We start from the raw sequence: 22,652 nt of genomic DNA, 5'->3' as shown, positions 1-22,652 counted from the left end.
GCAATTAAACTGCTGAAGGTCACTCAAAAACCTTACCAGCTGCATGATCGTTAGTTAACAGGGAGTAAGCACCTGATTTGCTTGAATACTCCATGTATTTTTTTAGGAGAGCCTTTCACCCCCTCCAGCCACATAAACACTATGAAAAACTGGCTTAGTGTCATGCAGCACTTGCCACTCAAGCTTGAGTAACTTCAGGACCATCTTGTTGCCTTCTCTGTCACATTCTCATAGATAAGCTCAGAAGATGTGGCATAGACAGTTGGTCTGTTGGTGGATTGAAAACTGGCTGCACACCAGAGTTCAGAGAGGTGTCATCAGTGGCACAGAATCCAGTTGGAGGCCTGTGGCCAGTGGTGCTTCCCAGGGATCAGTACTGGGTCCAGTTTTGTTCAATATCTTTATCAACAATCTGGAGGAGGGCATTGAGTGCACCCTCAGCAAGTTGCTGATGACACAAAACTAGGGGGGACGGCTGACAGCCCATCAGGCTGTGCTGCCATCCAACAAGACCTGGACAGGCTGGAGAGCTGCATGAAGGTAAATCTTAGGAAGTTCAATAAGGACAAGTGCAAGGGCAATAACAACAGGCACCAGTACAGGTTGGGGGCTGCCCTGTTGGAAAGCAGCTCCGTGGAAAAAGACCTTGAAATCCTGGTGGACAGCAAGTTCTGCATGGGCCAGCAATGTGCCCTTGTGGCCAAGAGAGGCAATGCCATCCTGGGGGGCATCAGAAAAAGTGTGGTCAGCAGGTCTATGGAGGTTCTTCTCCCCCTCTATTCTGCCCTGGTGAGATCAGACCTGGAATACCGTGTCCAGTTTTGGGCTCCCCAGTGCAAGAGAGACAGGGACCTGCTGGAGAGAGTCCTGTGGAGAGCCACAAGGATGACTGGGGGACTTGAACACACCCCCTACAAAGACAGACTGAGGAACCTGGGGCTGTTTAGTCTAGAGGAGAGAAGACTGAGAGGGGATCTGATCAATGTATACAAACATCTGAGGGGTGGGTGTCAAGTGGATGGGGCCAATCTCTTTCCACTGGTCAGCAGCGATAGGACAAGGAGCAATGGCTACAAATTGAAACATAAGAGGTTTCACCTCAACATGGGGAGAAACTGAGCCCTGGAACAGGCTGCCCAGAGAGGTTGTGGAGTCTCCTTCTCTGGAGACTTTCAAAACCCACCTGCATGCGTTCCTGTGCGAGCTACCCTAGGTGATCCTGCCTTGGCAGGGAGGTTGGACTCGATGATCTCTGGAGGTCCCTCCCAACCTCTAAAGTTCTGTGATTCTGTGACAGTTCCCTGAAGTAAGTGAATGGGTTTCAGTACAAAAATCTAGATCAGCTTAGACTAATCAGTCTCTCATTAGACACCAAAGATGGAAGCAGAGCTGCCTAAATCTTGGCTATGTGGAGGTAAATGCAGAGTACATCCCCAACTAAAACAAGTAACACTGTTCTTTTAAGTCAGGGGGGACTTAAAATGAAAATAAAAAAGCATCACCACAACAACATCATCAATAGCAAAATAAATACAGCTTTCAACAATAGAGCTGACCAGAAGTTCACTGCAGTTCATCTCTGAAGCATCACTACAGTTCATCTGAAGCATAAAACATCACAGCACTGGGCCATGTACCTAAATTGAGGATGGCAGACTTACTTTGCCTGATAATTGCTCCTCCTAAAAGTGTCTGTATAATTCAAGAGGGAAAACAAAGGCAGTAAATAGTCACAGAAAAGGGAACTTACCATACGAGGTGTTTCTTTGTGAAGTAAAGCTCTTCTGAGACTTGCTCCAAGGGCTCTGGAGGGCATTGTGTGCTGTGGTGCAACACACGCGTTCCACAGCACAAACAAAGCGCATCCGCGGAACAGCTTGGCCAAGGCAAGATCTCCCTTCCTTCACAAGCCTTTCCTTTCTGGTGCAAGTCCTCCTCAGTTCCAGCCTTGCCCTCAACACAAGAAGGACGTTGACCTGAGCCCCTGAGAGGCTGGAGCACCTCTCCTACAAAGACAGGCTAAGAGAATTGGGGTTGTTCAGCCTGAACAATAGAAGTCAAGGGGGCCTACAAGAAAGCTGGGGAGAGACTGCTTACAAAGGCATTTAGCACCAGGACAGGGGGCAATGGTTCTAGAGAAGGGTAGATTTAGATTGGATATCAGGCAAAAGTCTTTTATTATGAGGGTGCTGTAACATTGGAACAGGTTGCCCACAGAGGTGGTGGAAGCCACATCCCTGGCTTTTCAGGTCAGGCTGGACAGGGCTCCAAGCAACCTGATCTAGTTGGGCATGCCCCTCCTGACTGAAGCAGGGTTGCACTAGGCAATGTCTAGAGGTCCCTCCCAGCACAGTGCACTCTATCATTCTGTGATTCTGTTTCTCAAAAAGCTGTACCATAGGTTATTCCAGTTCTTACTTGCTGATTGTTTAATCTCTTTGCCATGGAAGTATTTGCTGAAATGACAGATTTTTCATTCTCTTTCTTTCACCTTGAAGGGAACCTGTAATTGCACCAAGGATTTCCATGTTTGAGATCAAAGCACATACTTTTACTTCTTATCATTAGATACTTAAATTCAGCTTCCTGTCTGCACTGCGAATCTGCTTGAGATGTGCATGGTATTGAGATCCCTGCCTTGATATGAAAACTATTAGACCATAATGCTATGCACTGGCAGAAAACAAAGTACTGCGTAGGTGTTCTGTCGAGATAAAAGGCTGATTACTCAGCAGCCTCTATGGTCAGACACTGATGAAAAATGTGTTAATAGGGGAGAAGAGGAACAGTTTGGGGCTGCTTTTGGTAAATCTGAGCTTTGAAAGTATCCCATTAGAGACTCAGTCTAACCAGTGTTGGTTTAATAGACACTATATAAAAGGTCACAATAATGATATGATGTCTTATTTGAAACTTCTGATATCTGTGATTGCCATACAGCAGTACAACCTTTACTCACAAGTGAAGGCTATGTTGTTGAACAGAGATAGCAGCTCAGCCTTCAAAGGCAAGGAGCATATTCCAAGAACAGGCAGGCATAAAGCAGTTTCACAACTGTCTGTTAGTAGGGTTCATATACCTTCCAACCATGTCGTACTTTGCCACTGTCACTGTTACAACGTGGTGCTTTTTGCATCCTTAGGACTGCTGGCTGAATATGCAGTTGTGTTAGGCTTAAGGAAGGAAGAGGATTATTTTTCCTCTCTCATGATGAATATTATTCTACCAGATATTTTTTCTACCTTTAGATGCCTAATACTTGAAATCTTTTTATAGCAGCTGATTCAGGCAGCACTTCTCTCCCCAAAAGGTTCTTCTCTCAACTGAGAAGCGATGGAGCACAGTACCCTGATACCAATAAACTTCCTTTTCCCTGGCAGGAGTGTCTTTTACTAGCAACCAAGACAATGATAAACATCATTCTAACAGACGTATAACTTCCTGCAAAGACTTCTACTTATGTTTGGCAAGTTAGAAAGAACTGCCTAGATAGCTGTATTTTCACAAGTAACACATTTCTTTTTAGCACAGGACTAAGTTTCCTTGCTGTCATGAAGGGAGACTCCTCATAAGGAATCTAATGGTACTGAAGACATATCTCCCAGCTCCAGCTCTTTTTTCATTGTGGCTGTCACAAGGGCCTGAGCTTCTACGTCCCTTGCACTGCTTCCACACCTGACAGTCTGTATCTATGTTCATAAAAAGGAGATCACACTATCACAGTATCACAGTATCACCAAGGTTGGAAGAGACCTCACAGATCATCAAGTCCAACCCTTTACCACAGAGCTCAAGGCCAGACCATGGCACCAAGTGCCACGTCCAGTCCTGCCTTGAACAGCTCCAGGGACGGCGACTCCACCACCTCCCCGGGCAGCCCATTCCAGTGTCCAATGACTCTCTCAGTGAAGAACTTTCTCCTCACCTCCAGCCTAAATCTACCCTGGCACAGCCTGAGGCTGTGTCCTCTTGTTCTGGTGCTGGCCACCTGAGAGAAGAGAGCAACCTCCTCCTGGCCACAACCACCCCTCAGGTAGTTGCAGACAGCAATAAGGTCACCCCTGAGCCTCCTCTTCTCCAGGCTAACCAATCCCAGCTCCCTCAGCCTCTCCTCGTAGGGCTGTGCTCAAGGCCTCTCCCCAGCCTCGTCGCCCTTCTCTGGACACGCTCAAGCATCTCAATGTCCCTCCTAAACTGGGGGGCCCAGAACTGAACACAGTACTCAAGGTGTGGTCTAACCAGTGCAGAGTACAGGGGCAGAATGACCTCCCTGCTCCTGCTGACCACACCATTCCTGATGCAGGCCAGGATGCCACTGGCTCTCCTGGCCACCTGGGCACACTGCTGGCTCATCTTCAGAGATGGTTGTTTCTGGATCATGTTGGATTTTTTTGTCTGCTCAAATCTCAGGTTGTCTGGCAACTCCCACACCATCAAGGTGAAGGCAAACAACTAATAACTAAACTTCAAATACAGTTTGAAAGGGTCAGGTGGGAAAAACCTATAGGGAGCAGGCTGAATACTGCTGTTTTGAACCAAGCACAACATGATTTTGCCAGACGGCAGTAAGCGTGCTTGTTCTGCTTTACTCATTTGGCTCCCTTGGCTTCTCTTTGGCAACATGCTAAGCAAGACCTCAGACTAATTATACACTAGATTACAGATGGAAATATACTTTTATGGCCATAAATAATTATTTTCTTTTCCTTCCTTCCTTCCTTCCTTCCTTCCTTCCTTCCTTCCTTCCTTCCTTCCTTCCTTCCTTCCTTCCTTCCTTCACCCATCCCTTCCTGGCTTCCTCCTTTCTTCCCTCTCTCCCTTCCTGCCTTCTTTCTTTCTTTTTCACGTATGGACCAGAGAAACATATCATTATAATCCTGACTGACTTCCTGGGGAATCTTCCTATATTTAGGCCTAGCTTTTTCCATTTATGTATCCCCTGGTTTGACTCTTTTTCTTTCTTTGATTTTTCTAGTACAATCAGTCTGCCATTCCAGTACACTTTATATTTGTGTGTATTCATAGCTATAACTTTTCTTCTAAAATACACATTTTAATAAACTGTATTTTCAATTGTACCTTCCCTATTACATTGTACTTTGTACTTTGTACCAAAACCTGAAATGGCTGTGTGTGTCTAGTCCCTATTTCAGTTAAGCCATTCAGTAGCCACATCAATAAAACAGATAGGAAAAGCCTTCCCTCCACTTTGGGTGCAATTGCATCCATCTCTTCAGCTCACAAAGTAGCACTGCTACCAAGAACTTATTCTGTCAGATGCCTGGGAGGCATCTTCAGCAATGTGTCCTGAGTGTTAGTGCTTGGCCCACCACCAATGCCTTTCAAATGACTGAACAGATGCTTAAGGAGCTGTCTTGCAGCGCTGGCTTTGTTGCGTCTGTGTTTTGGTAGCACAGAGTTACTGATTCATCTATCAGTTACTGATACATCAGACAGTATCTGGACATTTCAAGTTACTCTTTTTAAAAGATGACTACACATTTCCATCTTAAATGCTATTTCTACCAAACTTAACACCAGAAATGCACCACAGGGAGAGACAGACACCTGGAGGCCACTGCTCCTATGGCAGATCATTTTCTAGTAATGCAGGATGCATTGGAGAATTAAACTCTGGCTTTGTTTCTCTTTTGAGAGCCTTACCCACAGCAGAAGTCTAGTTGTGGAGCAGAAGATGCAGCCAGAAGAGAGTACCTGTACAGCCCTGTGAGGGGAATAAATTGATGAGATTTATAACACATGAATGAATAGGAAATGGAGACTTAGGCCTATGTTCTAGGAGATATGCAACAAGGCAGAGCGAGAGCATTCAGTTGTGTAGTAGATTTTGCTTCTAGGTTACTGAGGTAGTAATTTTTTCTGGTTGAAGCAATAAAGCTGATTTATGGCCAAAAGAAGCATTCAGGAAATAGATACACTCATTTATCTGGCAGTGTTCTAGGGCTGGGATAGCAGCTCTGTAGCTGCTCTGCTCTGGTACCAATGCAGTGAAAGAAAGTGAACAGGCAGACTATCATTGTGGGGGGTCACCAATGCATCTGGACCTAATTTACAGTCACCTTTCGAGCCTTAAGGCTATCACCAGAACAGTTTAAACACTTCTGTAAATGGCTAGAGTGAATTGAAAACTGCACTGCCTGTAGCAGCTCTCTGGACTTTTTCTGCTCATCTGGAGCCTAGAAATTCAAGCAGAATCTTCCCATCATGGACTTACAGTAATGATGAGGTATGTGAAAACTTGAGGTCTAAGACATTAGAAAGTGTGCCTGTAGAGTGTTCTCAAGATGAGGTAACAGGACTCTTTCTGTTTGATGAAATTTATGCCTTAAAATGCCATTCTAGCAGAGGAGTTCCTGCATTAAAATGGCATTTTGGCTGGTTTGGTCAGCCATGAACAAGCTAACAGACACACATTTTCTCAGGTAAATTGTGCTTGCCATTGAAGCATCAAAGACAAAACACATTTTGTTCTATGGATTTTTTTAATTTAGAAACCATCAATCAGTAGTCCAGTCAATGTCTGAGCAATGCAACCTTTATCTGATGAAGACAAGAAGTGGCAGTTGCAATTACAAAACTTTGCCACAGAATAAATACAATTATGCTATAGATTACAGTAACAGATATTAATGCATAGCTCATGCAGGCAATTCAGGCCCTGAAAAAATCACTGCAGAGAAAACTTAGGCAGCTCTAATGGCAATGACAAAGCACTTACACTGGGTTCAGGTTTTCAATCTACAGCACTCAGCTCAGAAGGAAGCATACTTTAGTGAACAACATAAAGGGTTATACTGACTAACTTGCTCTAACTAGTGGCTTATTTCATTATCTTGGCCCAACCATGTCACTCCCTAAAATTTTCTGATTTTACAAAGGCTAAATAAATTCATCATTCCTCACTTACTTTGAAAAGCAAGGTCAGCTGTATCCATTGGCTGGTTTTTCCTATAGCATAATTTTTGCTAATGCAAACTGCTCTATTAAAAGTGAGTTCAAACCATGTCAATCACTGGACCACTTTTTGTTATTATCAAACTCAAAAACATGATTATCAATGACATTATGATGCCTCTAAGAGACAAGTTAAAGTCCTCAGCTAGAGAGGAGGAAGGCTTCTAGATAATAGTGTGTAACACCTACACTTCATTGGCAAAAACAGGTGAAAAAAGAGAGGCAAGACTGGCTGAAGGCAGTCATTGGTCCTTCTTGGTGAGATCCAGACCTGAAAAAGCAAGCTTTAAGAATCAGAAACAAAACCCCCAATTCCAAGAGACTGAGCTAGGTTTGATTATACTTAGTTGTATCTTACTTGGCAAGCTTATAAACTAGGGATCATCAAGGTAATTAGTGCCATTTGATATTAGGAGAGGGCGACCACTACCGAACAGGCCATCAAATACTATTTGCTGAGCCCACTTTGCAAATAACACTCCTTAGTTCTAAACTCTGGTCCTGCACACATCTCTCCTACCACTCCTTAGTAAATTCTCTTCCCTGTAGCTGATGACTGTCTTCATCCTGCTGCATCCCCAAGGCCTGCAAGCCACCTCACACACTGACAAGTGGACTCCCCCCCTCCATTTTACTTTTAGTTGTCATAACAGGACTATTTGTGTGTGCTGAACAGAGCCCCAAGCTTGGTGAGATAGCACCTCTGGCAGTTTTGCAGTAGCAGCCATCACTGAATGCATTCAAGTGATTAATTGTCTTTAAAATACAAATAATCCCAGTGAGTGTACATGTGCTAACAAGTTAAAAATAACAATAGGTGTCTGTGACCATGCTGCTTCTGTCCGAGCACTTCAGGGGAATTCAGCTGCTAAGAACTTGCAGAGTTTACCATATTTCTCTGTGTTAAACAGCAAGCAACTAAAGGCAGAACTGCCAGCTGCCAAGCATGAGGGGTGCAGGGGTTGGCTGGGGGGGTACAAGGCATTTTTCTCTTGGATTATATATGCACATTAGATAATTTTAAAGGGAAGGAATCCATGGGTCAACAGAGTGGGAAACATGCTACCATCTCTTCAAAACTTCATGCCCAAAGCTTTACAGAAAACAATCTCATTTAACTGTTCTTTATGTAGTGCTTCTATTAGTGTGCTACTGCAGAATCTGTCCCAAGCAGAGTGTAAAAGCAGCTCTTTCAGAGAGCAAGAAGGCTGAACTGTGCTCAGCTGCAGGTATAGCATTTCTTTTCCTGGCAGGTCTCAGATACAGTGAGAGGAGCTGGAGGAAGGTGTTAAAAGTAGTATCCCTGAGTGCTGACTCATTCCACAGAAACATTTGAGCCTCACTGTTCAGTCCTGTCAGTCTAGGTTCTCCTTATGATATACTATTTCAAACTGGCACTCCTTAATATCAAACTGTAGGGCAGAGGCAAGAAAAGCCATCTTTGTTTTTTTACATGGAAATAACAGCTGGAAAAAGTTGCTTCAGCTTGTAACAAAAGTATTTTAGTTGTTCATGGCTCTGCTTCATTTTCAAAATCTTACTACTCAGTCATGAAACTTACCCTTGAGTTGACATCTGACACAAAAGCTATGAGCTCAGAGCTTTAGTTTTTAACATACATGTTGGAAAACCTGAGGAAGACATATCCCTGCCAGGGTTCAATGCACGCACCCCTGGTGGATTTTTCTGGTGGTCCTGCAAGGAAAGCAATGGAGACCAAAATAACCATGATGCTTAGGATAAGGCACCTTTTCTCCATTTCCCCAAACCTGCACTTATGCCACAGACAGGAAACCTTGTTTTGCCATCTGGGGAGTTTGTGTCTATATAAGTAGTAACAGAAAATGCAGACAGAGCACATAGAATAGTTTCTAAGATTTGAAGTGGAGAAGTCAAAATTTGAGTGCTGAAAACTGACTGAAGGCAGCTCAGTATAACTAGCAGGGCCCGGACTCAAGAGAATGCTGAAGGTACAGTGGGTCAGTGATCTCCAGACATAGCTATCCACACGGGGCCTTGTGTTAACAGCATCTGTACTGTTCCTTGGCTCCACATCATTTAAGCAGGTGTTTGAATCTGGTAGAGGTTTTGCTGCCTGTCAAGTGTTGATTCGTAAACTGAAAATTCTCTTTGTGGATCTTACCACAACACTATTTAAAACCCCAGGAAGCTTCACAGAGCTCTGTCAAGTCAATATTTCATGTTTTATTAATTCACTACTTAGCCAGTTCCTTGGTAGGTTAAATTTAGTGTCCATAAACCTCCTAGTAACATATTTACTTGAAAAGGCTCAAAAGAGCTATTTCTGGTTGATGGGTAAACACATGCTTAGGGAATTCCTAAAAAAGGTTATTTTAACAACTACTGAGGGATGGGCATAAACAAAGCACCATTGTGAAAGCCTGTACAATTATATGTGTATGTTGCTAATTAATTATGGCCTCGAATGTAATAGAAGTGCTCATCTCAAAAGCAATTTCCTGCATATCTACAGCAACAGAACTGCCTGGTTCTGTATTAGTTCCTAATGGACATTAATTGTTGACCATCACAGAATGCAGTCTCAGTCACTTCTGCACCTTGCCAAAATGACTGATACATAGGAAGCAAACTACTTCAGAACTAAAATTAATGAGCATATAATATGTCTCACCATGGGCTTGTAGCATATGCCCTGATTTTGGAAGGTGATTGGCTGCCCAGAGAGGTGATAGGTGCCCTATTCCTGGAAACATTTCAGTTCAGGTTGGGCCAATCTCTGATCAGCCTAGATGAAGATGTTTGTGCTTACTGCAGGGCAGCTGGACTAGATGACTACTAAAGGTCCTTTCCAACTCAAACCATTCTATGCACCTATGATTCTATGGAGGCATTAAGTCTGGTTCATTCCTCATAAATCCACCACTAGTGGATTTATAAGTACCTGCTTATAAATGAGACAACTTGCCTTCAGTACACCAAAGGAAAGAATAGCTTCCAGTTGTGAAAACAGCGTGGTAAAGCACTTCCAGATTACTATATGCATGCACATGAGAACAGACATTGCTTACACAGCTGATTTTGAGTGGTTGGAATTTTGATGAGAGAACCATAATTTTTCTTCTTCTTGCTTCTATAGAATCTTTCAGTATATGCCTAAAATGTATAAATAGTAATAAGCTGTTTACTAATGTTGATTCAATGAGGAGGCTAAGAAAGTACACCAAGGTGCACATTACCAAACATTGCATATGTATTGCATAGTATCATCACCAAACAATGCTTCATGCACAAAGATCTTCAAATTTCACTGTCAACAAAACCTCACTGATAGTGTTGCATCTAGAAATTGGAAGCAAAATCATAAGTAGATGTGTTCAGTCCAATAAATTCTGTTTGAAATGACACATTTGTTTTAGAGAGCCTGAAGATTTCCAGCAGTGAATACCAGTTTCCCTGAGTGAACTGCTCTGTAGACAAACTACACTCTACAGTTAGGAATTCACATGGGAACTCACCTCACTTCAACTTTCAGCCACTGAAAACCCCTGAGTCTTTGTCTGATGTGTGACTGAAAACCCTCTTAATATCTATGGTACAGACCAAAACACTTCTTTTCCTTTTCTTACATTAAATCCTTAAGCACCACACAAAGGCGTTTTAAGAAGTCAGATCCCAGAAACTCTCAACTTAATTTTAGCTTTTTTTTTTTTTTTTTAAATCCCTGTATTATAATGTTTAGGAATTTTACAGAAGACATCCTAAGATCAATAACTCTTCAGATGACTTACTTATGAGCTGGAGTTCCTAGACCCTAATACTTTCTGAATAACATTTTTAGTATTTCCATAAAAAAAAAAAAAAAGGAGAGAGAGAGAGAGAAATAAAAGTAAGTGGATTTGGACTCTTAATCACTTCAGTTATTGTATCTGTAGAACTACCTGTAAGTTCTCTTGCCTAATTAAATTAAAGCAAAACAAAATTAAAACTTCAATTACAGTAATTTACTTCTAGTGCTTTTAAATCTGATCCATCACAAAGAACCACAGAACGTCAGTCCGAGCGCCCTGCAGAGCAGAGTCACCTATACCAGACCACGCAGGAATGTGTCCAGGAAGCTTCTGAATATCTCCAGAGAGGGAGACCTCACAATCCCCCTGAGCAGCCTGTTCCCTACACAAAAATAACATTCCAATTATTTTTCAGGCACATTCTGAACGTGCTTCTGTGCGCAGCAGCAATCTCTTCTTTTCCCCACCACAGTGCCACGCTGGATGCAAAATACTTTTCTAGTACAAAGAGCGATGTTTCAGAGTTCTCAAAATACAACTTTCAAAGTAGGATAGACTATTACTAATTTCAACTGACTTTACATTTCCTAGATGGAAACTGCAGCCAGGTTAAAATACAAATACGCAAGCGCAGTTGGCTTACGTCAAATGCAGCTATTGGGGTAGAGGCATTTTGAAAGCCAAAGGAAAGTGTTTTAAACACAAACTCTCCCTTTTCTGCCCTGCATTTACTGCACAGCAAAGACTTCCATCACTTTTAGCTGGGAGTGCTGGGTGTGTCAGCTCTGTGAGACTGGTTCTTCACAGGGAAATGTGAGACGTGGAAAGGAATTGAAACAGAATTCACCTTAGAAGCTTTACCTTTGTTGTACAATTTGCCACCGTGTTCAGTATATTTCAAAGGTATCCCATAATAGCTAGCAGTTCTTTACAAAGGTCATAGTAAAATCTTATCCTGTGTTACTACATATTTCAGAAAGTGTTCCTTGTCTGCCAGCTGTTCAACTGAACTTTGCTAATGAAGGCAAAGTTCTCTAGGGTTATCACTCTGACCCTTACCCTGTATTATCTAGAAAACCATAAACCTTATAAAAAAAAAGTATGAAGGGTTTATAAAGCATCCTCTTAGCAGATCCTGCTTCCACTTGCATCTCACCGTTTGATCTGAAGTTGGCTTTAAGCTCTTGCCATCATGCCTGCCGATTACAATGGGACGTGGGAAATGGAAACCAATGAAAACTTTGAAGGCTACATGGTTGCTTTAGGTAAATGAAAGTATCTCTAGAAAGAGCAAACATTTCAATTCTATGTAAAATCCTTCCTTAAGGAGACTATTTCTGTGGTATGTGTGGTGGCATATGGCTTCTGCTAATCATTAAAAATCAAGTACTCGCTATCTGCTTACAATTACAATGATCTAAGGATGTTAGGCTGGATGTTAGGAGGAAGTTCTTGCTGGAGAGAGTGATTGGCATTGGAATGGGCTGCCCAGGGAGGTGGTGGAGGCACCATCCCTGGAGGTGTTCAAGAGAAGACTGGATGAGGCACTTAGTGCCATGGTCTGGTTGACTGGATAGGGCTGGGTGATAGGTTGGACTGGGTGATCTTGGAGGTTGATTCTATCATAAGCTTTTAGCCAAAGAAATTAGTCTTTATTTAGAGAAATGAAAGGAAAAAGAATAAAATCACCCAGGTATAGATTGGGCAACAAAAGACAAGAAAATCCACCAGGCTTTCAGATACAGAGTGATGTTTTTTTTTTCCTGGTGTGTACTTACCATGACAGTCAGGCCACAACCTGTCCGGCTCTGTTGAAGAACAGGATATTCTATACCACTAAAGCAACAACAGGGTCTAGCATTTAAATTAGTCCTTTGATCCAACAGAAAATGTATGTATCAGTTGCATGCTCAAGGGGATAAAACACTTTTAAAAGCATTTAAAAATAAAAGGGCAGATATTTCTGAGAATTTTTCTGGAAGTAATCCTTACAGCAAGGAGGCTGTGAGGTCACAGGAGCTCTTAAACACCTTTACATGTTAACCAAGCTTTAGTTCACTGGGATGTGACTACCACTGATGACAGCAAAATACGTGTATGTGCAGAAACAGAAGCTCTGCTATTTAGGCAACTTTCACTTGCTACTTAGAATCATAGAATCATAGAATCATAGAATCAACCAGGTTGGAAGAGACCTCCAAGATCATCCAGTCCAACCTAGCACCCAGCCCTAACCAATCAACTAGACCATGGCACTAAGTGCCTCATCCAGGCTTTTCTTGAAGACCCCCAGGGACGGTGCCTCCACCACCTCCCTGGGCAGCCCATTCCAATGGGAAATCACTCTCTCTGTGAAGAACTTCTTCCTAATATCCAGCCTATACCTACCCTGGCACAACTTGAGACTGTGTCCCCTTGTTCTATTGCTTGTTAGGCTCTCTGGCATTAGCTCTTTGTTGCTTTGCCATAGCTGCTATTTGTGTACCCATTGTGTGGGATATCAGGCATACTCTTTGTTAGATGCTAGAGGACTGAAACACTGTTAACTGAATGCAAGCATTATCCTCATCAGTTCATATCAAGATCAGTTTATGCTGTTTGTAGATTTATTTATCCCCACACTGACAATTCTTTTTTTTTTAATGACTGGAGATAACTTTATGTCTTCTTTTGCTGCATCTATTATATGCCATATAAATCAGCTTTCAAGCATTTTTGTTCTCATAAAGTCATACACTTTTTGCTCCAAGTCATTACCATTACGCAAGAACCGTGCAGGAAATTCTCTACTTAGGTTAGCAGAGAGGCAGATCTTTAAATTGCTGAAAAGAAGAAATAATAGAAGACATCAACATTTTTCCAGAGTTTGTTCTTGATAAGATTGGATTTGCATTGAGAGAACAGTGACTGCATTTCACTCATTGCATTCCAAACCCAACAACAACAGCAAAAAGTGAGTTAGTTTTATACATGCTTAAGAATTGTAATTGTTAGAATCAGGAATCTTCTTCAAGCTCTGCTACATCACAGATTAAGGGCATAAAGAACCATTGCTTCCTTATCACATATGATGTCTATAAAACTTACCCAAGAAAATGAGGCATTAGAGTTGGCTGATTTAACCTAGCCTGGAGTAGTCTGGCTGGCTCTGAAACATAAATCAGTGTGTGGCAAAAATCAAACCTGTATTTTATTTTTATGCTTCTAATTGATAGCTCTCAGGGGCTAAACTTGTGCCATGCAGTTCTCATTCCCAGATGTCTCATTGTTTTCGGTCTAGTGGTCCTTGATTTCTATTTTTCACTCTTCTTTCTCTACCTTTCTACAGTAGCTGGCATATGACACCTCTGTAATAGTGATGCTAATAAACAAGAGCTTTTTCAGGCTAAAGCTAAGATAGACTTGTGGCTTTTTCTGCTTTGTTCAAAAGGTGTTGCATCTCAGTGATATCCTTACAGTCATTTCAGTCAGTAGATAAATTATTGTGTTCTTATTACTAAACCGAGTGGGATTTTGATCCCTTTCTGATCTCATATACCCCAGTGGAAACTGGGAGAATAATGGATGGATTCTGGAACAATTGGGTCTGGAAACCAGGCTTCCACTTCTCAGAAGACTGCTTAAAAAGAGAATGAGAGACCTTAAATGAGAATGAGAGGCCTTGACCCACTCAATAGGCTGGAACAAAGCAAGAGGAACAATTTGTTAGGATAAGGAATGCCATCTAGATGCATCTTTCCTGGGAAAGACTTGATTCATTGCCTACCCTGGGAGAGGTAGTCACTCAACTTCTGACAACATTTTTAGACTGCTTTCCCAACGAGATGCCAGCAAGTAGTTGAAATAAGGACCTGTCTGCACCAGTCATTAGCATCTGACTCTTCATAAGTAGATCATGATTTATTGTATATGCATGCATACATATATTATAAGTTATACTAATTAAAATCTGCAAATGAATTAGTAAAAAAGGTCAACATCAAAACCAAAGCAAAGATGCCTGCTGCTATAGGTGATACTTGGAAAGAAATTACATGGATAGGGGAAGAGAGATTCTTTTGCTCCATTGCTCATCATTTCAGGTGTAGCTGATATTTCAGGTATTACAGTGCTCAGGTTCAAAGCACCATGAGGTTTGGGGGATTTTTAATTCATCCACCCTTTAAATTCTACCCTTTAATTAAAGAATAGTGCTGCCCTTTAAGCCAGAAACTTTGATTTTTATCATACGCATGTTACAAAGTGTTTTAATCTACTGTAATAGAACAATGGATCATTTTTATTGCTTGTATTGTCCAAAATGCAGTTATGAAACCTATGCTTTAATAAAACCTCCTCTGATTTTTCTCCAGGAGCTACAAGACTAATATATTAGTCCTAAATAGCATTTCTTTAGCATTTCTCTTTTTTTTTTCCCCTGAGAGAACTAAATTTTATGTAACCTGGCCATAAATCAGACCCAGAGATACTGTTAATCCACCACAGCAGATAAAATATACCCAAGAAGCCTTGGATATAAATACTGAACAAGAACATTATTCCCCCTGTTAAAAAGTCACTTTTTTTCCCCAAGCCAATCTTGTTACACAAGTTGATTAGTACTTTGCAAGTAATATAATGAATCTACCAAAAGAAAAGGGGCTTTATTGGTGTGTGGCATTGCTGAGCTGACAATGATTAACTCACACGTGAAAGCACCAAAAGGTGGCTAACAAGCCCAAACCATTTTTCAGGCTCTTGCAGAGGCATGTGAGGCTATTTCATTTGCATATAGCACCATAATAAGATTCACAGCCAGCTGGTCAGAAATATTTATTGCAGATGGTAATGCAGCTGGAGTTAGGTGGATTGTCTGGGGCAAACTGTCAACCTAGTAATATATATTCTCCTTTTAGCAACTTTCAATGCATTCAGTTGTGAGCATTTGTTATTACTCTTCATGAGCAAAATCAGGATGTTAAGGAGATTAGAACTGCATAAAATGTTGACAGAATATTAAACAGAGACTGTCAAATGGTGTACTTTGATACTTTTTTGTCTTTCAACTTTGCATTTGTCTCCCTTTTACATTTACACTAAAATTTACTTCTGTGTCTGCTGTCAAACAACAAAGGACAAGTCAGGCTTTTATTTCATTGTTTCTTTTTTATTCGTTAGTATAATTTTAACCTCTTGTACACTCGTACAGACTATGGTTCATTGTGAAACTAAGATACCAAAATCCCCTTGAGGACATACTCATTCTAACAGATTAAAGTAATAGTATGACTGGGTTCCCTGCTCAATGCAGGAAGGTTGGATTAGATGATCTTCAAAGGTCCCTTCCAACCCAAACCATGCTATGATTCTACGATTATTCTGAGATCCTTCTTTTCAGTGGTGGCTAATGCTTGTAACCCTGCAGAACATGTACCAGTGCCTTCTTTAGCCTGAGAACTACATGATTTATACTGCATGTTTTGAAAAGGGAATGGCTCCCAGGCAGAAAATTGCAACAGCACTCTAGGCATGCCACAGATTCATGTGTGAGGGAGGCAAAAAAGGATATGTCAGTCTTAACAGACCCTGTTTCACATTCTTCAAAAACCCTGGAGATTTGGATGCTGTAACATGCCAGCATCCAGTTGCTTTTGATTGTATGTTGTAGACCCACTCACAACATTTCCAAAGATTAACATTAGCTTGTTAATAAATAAGTTTATAATCAGTGGAAATCCTCAAACTGAAGCTTATTTTCAAACAAAAGATTATTTTCATCTGAAATGTCAATCTCTGCAAATGTTGCAGGTAAAGCATCATTTAAATAGCTGTGTTCTACCTGAGATGTCTGGAGGTTTTCATTATGTGTAAGTGCTGTGGGGTTTGATTTTTGGTAACACATACTGGAATTCTCATTGTGATACTCTCTCCTGATTTTTGGCAGGTATCGATTTTGCCACTCGTAAGATTGCAAAACACTTGAAACAAACAAAGGAGATTGTTCAAAATGGAGATAACTTTAAAACAAAAACAGTCAGTACTTTCAGAAACTATGACCTGGATTTCACTGTGGGAGTGGAGTTCGAAGAACACACCAAAGGACTGGATAACCGAGTAGTAAAGGTAAAAAAATGGTACCAGCACCAAGAGTGAGCAGTTCTAAAATCAACTGAGTGCATGAAAAAACCAATCCAGTATTTGACAGACACGAGAGGACTCTAATAAAGCACAAATAATTTGCATCTTGAGACAGTTTTGTTTCCTGCTGCAAGCATTTATTGTAAATGCAAATCAGGCTGATGACGCAGATACGTGAGGACGATCATTACATACATGCCCATCTAGCAGGAGGCTTTCAGGGCTTTTCTCTGACATACCTTTACGTGCTTGGAAAGTAGACAGGCTGCGTTTTTCCATATGTATCTTCCCTAGTGAAACTGTAAATTCACCCCTTTGAATGCAGGACTTGCTCTGTGCCCATGTAACTGCTCAGTTCTGAATGGCTATGTTCACACATAGCTTGCTCAAACGCAGTTGGACAGTTTAATAGTTGCACATTGCACAAATAAACCTGCCCTGAGCTCTGGGAAGGACAAGAAAATGTTGTGAGTCAAAGCCAGCACTGATACAGATGGAAAGGCTACTGGCAGTGGTAGACAGGCAAGGAGACTCAGCAATGCATGCTTCAATATCTTTAGGATTAGAATATTTTTAGATTAGAACTCCCCTAGGAAACTGTGGGCATATGTGCAGACACATTTCAGTGGGATAAGTGGACAAGGAACATTTGGATCAAGGAGCATATTGTGAATTGCCCTTGCCCTACCTCCTGTCACAGACAAAATCAAGTAGGAAACCTGTGAAGCATTCAAACAAGACTGTATCCAGAGAAGTCCATGAGGAAAAGAATACATATGAGCACTAATTAAATTCACTTATAAAATTCAGCTTCAGGTTTCTGTATCAACAGTTTCTGTTGTACATTCTTCTCACCCCTCAAACACTTCAGCAAAGGTAAAGGTAGAGAGGCCAGTGGACCTTAAATTTCCATCAACTGTTGCACTCAGAGTCTTGCTAATCTTGCATCAGTGGGCTGACTTTGCCATCACTCACTGAGCTACCCTTAGCAATCCACCTGCCAATTACTACAGTTTTGTTCTTCCACTCAGCTCTTCTGCCCTTCTCCAAGCATATGCTTGTCCTTTCCATCAGTATCTTCTCAATCAGCAGGGTTTCAGAACTTCTTGCAAAACACTGAGAGGCTGAGATCAAAGATCACTCTCTGCAAGGCTGCTTTTGTTTTAGCAATTGCCACAGGAAAGTGGCAGCATAAAAGCCATGTTTACATTTGAACTCACATCAGCCTTCACTGGAGTGGCACAAATTCAGCTGAAGACACTCTTTATTCACTATAGAATCATAGAATCAATCAGGTTGGAAGAGACCTCCAAGATCATTCAGTCCAACCTAGCACTCAGCCCTATCCAGTCAACCACACCATGGCACTAAGTGTGCCATCCACCTCGCTGGGCAGCCCATTCCAATGCCAATCATTCTCTCTGACAACAACTTCCTCCTAACATCCAGCCTAGACCTCTCCCGGCACAGCTTGAGGCTGTGTCCCCTTGTTCTGTTGGTGGTTGCCTGGCAGAAGAGACCAACCTCACCACATTACAACCTCCCTTCAGGTAGTTGTAGACAGCAATTGAGGTCACCTCTGAGCCTCCTCTTCTGCAGGCTGCACACCCCCAGCTCCCTCAGCCTCTCCTCACAGGGCTGTGCTCCAGGCCTCTCACCAGCTTCATCGCTCTTCTCTGGACATCTTCCAGTACCTCAACATCTCTCTTGAACTGAAAAGCCCAGAACTGGACACAGCACAAGTGTGGCCTGAGCAGTGTTAAGGGGCAGAATAACCTCCTTTTCCTACTGGCCACACTGTTCCTGATGCAGGCCAGGATGCCATTGGCTCTATTGGCCACCTGGGCACACTGCTGGTTCATGTTCAGCTACTCTCTACCAGCACTCCCAGCTCCTTCTCTGCCTATAGCGCTGCTTGGGGTTGTTGTGGCTGAAGTGCAGAACTCTGCACTTGGCCTTCTTAAATCTCATCCAATTGACCTCTGCCCACCCATCCAGCCTCTGCAGGGCTCTCCTACCCTCCAGCAGATCCACAGCTGCTCCTAGCTTGGTGTCATCTGCAAACTTACTGATGCTGAACTCAATCCCCTGGTCTAGATCATCAATAAAGAAATTGAACAGGACTGGGCCCAGCACTGACCCTTGGGCATTACTGTTAGTTCTCAAACTGACTTTTTTGCAGTGTAATTTCTACAACTTCTTCCAAATTATTCCTCATCCATAGCCCTGCAAGCCTTGAAATAACACAGTCCATTTTTTCCAGTATCCTAAACATCTCTATCTCCAAATTTTCCTCCTATCATTTTCTGCAGTGCCTGCTAGGTGGGACATGTTCCTGTGCCAGGGTTTATTGCTGCCACAGCTCTTTAGATCAGTCAAAGGCATTAGTAAGGATCTAAAGACTCATTAGCTGTATCACTTGTTAAATCCACAGACTAATGCTCCTCTAGTACTCTTCACCACTATCAAAGCCATTACCTTTCTGTGCAGAATCATTTAACTAGCAGACTCTGCTCTTCATTATCAGTTATTTGGAAGGAAGGAAGCAAACACAGCTTGTACAATTATAATTGTCCATTTTAATAGTTTTTCCCTGCTACTCTTTTCTAAACAAAATACATTACCTGTTTCTAACCAGAGGATAAGGGGAAAGGAAGCATGTCATAGCATTATTCTCTGAACAGCTCTAAAAGAATTTTCCAGTGATTTTATTAACAAAGCAAAGCCTCAGACACACTGAAGTTAGATAAAGGTAATAAAAGTGCTAGGCAATATTTAAAGGTGCAGAGGGTATGGATAATTTGAAGAGCATGTAGGTTTAAAATTCCCTAAATAAGAAAGAAGTCATGAAATTGAATGAGTTTTGTCTCATTATTAATAGAAAGTTCCCTCTTAAGAGAAATAAATCATCCAGTGCTGAACTAGAACATGAATGAAGCTCTTGAAGCCTCTTAATAACTAAACTTACTCCAATTGTAACTGGTCTCTGCTGAGGATTTGCCTATGATACATGTTAAATGACTCCTTGAAGTACAATGGCTCAAATATTGAACAATTCAAACAAAGTTGCTTTGAGTGTACTCTAGCCTGTTTGAGTAGAGAATTTAGCCTGTAAAGAGAACTTTTCATTAATGGTTATCCTGATGCTGGACAAGAATCAGTCTACCAAATAGTTTATTAGTGATAGACTCTGAATCACATCAAATCATGACGTGGACCCCCTGAGATTACCTAGTCAAACCCCTCTGCTCAAGCAGGGTCAGCTAGAGCACATTGCTCAACTTATGATCACATCTCTTTAAAGGTCTTGTGAAAGTGCATGAAAAGACACAAATACAATTATTGTATAAGACAATATTCACATATGTTTTATGCAGAGCTAGAAAGGTGTTAGCACAACACCGGTTGACATAAGGGCCAGATCACTGATCGTGAAACCTTATAATCTTTTTGTTAATGGCTTTAAAAAAAAGAGAAATACAATTTGCATATATTGCACAAGTACCTCAATGATTCACCAGTTAGTAGGAACACTTCCTACTCGAGTATGTGAAGAAATAAGTGGAAATGTCAACAAAGCACTAGGACAGTTTCATGCCAAAATGCTATTTCCATCTTGAATGCATTTGGGTTTTGGCTGATTTGAGTTTTCTTGGCAGGAAGATCAAGAATGGTAAGAAGCAACTGTAATTTTGCCTTCTCATTGTTCGATAGAGCTGATTCCCATGTACTTTAAACTTTTTGTTTGCAGACACTGGTGACCTGGGATGGTGACAAACTGGTATGTGTTCAAAAAGGTGAAAAGAATAACAGAGGCTGGAAGCACTGGATTGAAGGGGACCTACTGCATCTGGTAAGGGCTGCTTTACTGATACGCAGCACATAACTGAGACTGCAAATACAGTTTTCCATTTCAAAGGGACTGCTGCTTGTTCTCGTTAGAATGGTCTTTATTTAAAGAGCTCTGATCTCTGAACTCTAAGGAAACTCCCACTCTGCAACAACTGAAGAATGCTCAATTTCTTTCCATCTGCTCCCAATTAACTCTTAGTCCTGCAGTGGTTTTTTTCGCTCCAGCCCACTGCCTTCCAGATGTTAATCCTTCTTGTTACATCACACCTCTAACCATCTCAAAGCAAAACAGATCAGAGACCAAAAAAAAATCCAAAACAAAAACCCCCACCAAAACAGACAAACAAACAAAAATACCCAAAACACCCACCCAAAACAATCAAAGAAAAAAGCCCACTCTGGGACAGACTGCAACAAAAGGATTTAGTTGTGAAAGAACTATGACATCTTAGCCGCTAAAGATCAGAAACTCTGGATACTCAACAGGATCCTGCAGATAAACTACACTGCAGTGATGTTGTGCTACTGTAATTAAAAAACTCACAACGTTCATACTTCTGAGTTAGTAAGCTGAAGCTCAAAGATAAATGAAATGAGTCCAAGAGAGGCCTGAAGAGCATGTTCAGGAAATAAGGAGTCACTGAAGTTCAGAACGATTTCAAAGTAATTAACACATAATGATTATGATTCCAGTTTCTTGGGAAAGCAATCAGGACATGGGCATGATAATGCTGACTGGTGCAATAGATGAGTGAGGAAAGATTATGGAAGAGAGCTAATTGTTCTATCTCATTATTTGCATCTACACATCTACTCCTTCACAAGTTTAGCCTGCATATAGCTGGTGTGGCAAATGACACTGCCTGAAGTCTACATGCTTGGAAGGTCAAAATAGTTAATTAAATCCCACTATCTACCACCTAACTAAACTTCCTCAGCTCTATTTTAACACATAGTCAGAACTGACCTAAAAATGGTGCTACCTGCTGGCATCAGATTTCAGGCTAAAGACAGAGACCAGGTAGATTTTAGAACAGTCTTCAGTAAATTGATGGCAGGTTTGGCCAATTGCTGGTGAAAAAGCCAGCTTCAGCTCACTTCAAAGTCTAATTTGGCTGACCAATCAGAAGAGTAACTAAAGTGGCTGCACAACAGTGTGCACGTGTGCCAACTTTTAAGAGGTCAGATGCAATGCTGGGCAAAAATACTGTATTATTCTGATCTCTGAAAAATAGCTGGGTGCAACTCTGAAGCAAATGCCCTCATCTTTTTAAAGCATCCTCTTTTTTCTTTCTCATTTCTTTTTGTTTGTTTTGTTTAAGTTCCCTTATTTCATTGCTTCTCATGAATTATGAGGTACCATGTGAATTATAAACAATTACAGTATATTGTTTTAATAACAGAGTACAAACCAGCCTTGCATCAAAGTGAAATTTTTATACATTTTTCATGTTTATTTGTCTTAGAGCTCAATTAAAGTGTCAAAATGTAATTACTGCAACACATAGTGTGTGCCTGCTGATTGCTTTGATCTACTCCATTATTCTTTCTCTCTATTTCCTAAGCATGTCTTTCCAATGCCATGGCTCAGTTGTAGTAATATCTGGTGAGATCTGCTGTATATACAAACTACAACTTATACTACACTTTATTTTTCTAACTATTTTAATACTGTAGGAACTGACATGTGAAGACCAGGTGTGCCATCAGGTATTTAGGAAGAAAAAGTAAAACTGACCAAAAGACACCCAGACCCTCATCGCACTGTTATCCTGTTATCTTTTATCTAAGAAGAAGAACCAAGCTGGACTAGCAGTAACTCTTTGACACTGCTCTGCCAATGCCTTTTGTGCCTGTTTATGGAAACAAGCAAATTCCATAGAAATAACATCAAACAGTTGCATACAAACATCATCAACTCCTTTGCATTTCAATCTG

General features: G+C 41.4%; 1 protein-coding gene across 1 annotated transcript; it reads left to right on the top strand.

Moving 5' to 3' along the window:
* The first annotated feature begins 11,937 nt into the window (after positions 1-11,937).
* RBP2 (retinol binding protein 2) lies at positions 11,938-22,445 on the top strand. The gene is made up of 4 exons (XM_064164976.1): positions 11,938-12,010; positions 16,669-16,847; positions 20,614-20,715; positions 22,392-22,445. The coding sequence occupies exons 1-4, from the start codon at positions 11,938-11,940 to the stop codon at positions 22,443-22,445; spliced, it is 408 nt and encodes a 135-aa protein (XP_064021046.1).
* Positions 22,446-22,652: the final 207 nt, after the last annotated feature.

Source organism: Pogoniulus pusillus, chromosome 26, assembly GCF_015220805.1.
Source record: "Pogoniulus pusillus isolate bPogPus1 chromosome 26, bPogPus1.pri, whole genome shotgun sequence".
Taxonomy (NCBI): domain Eukaryota; kingdom Metazoa; phylum Chordata; class Aves; order Piciformes; family Lybiidae; genus Pogoniulus; species Pogoniulus pusillus.
Note: the sequence above shows the minus strand (reverse complement) of the source record. Positions and strands in the feature narration are given on the sequence as shown.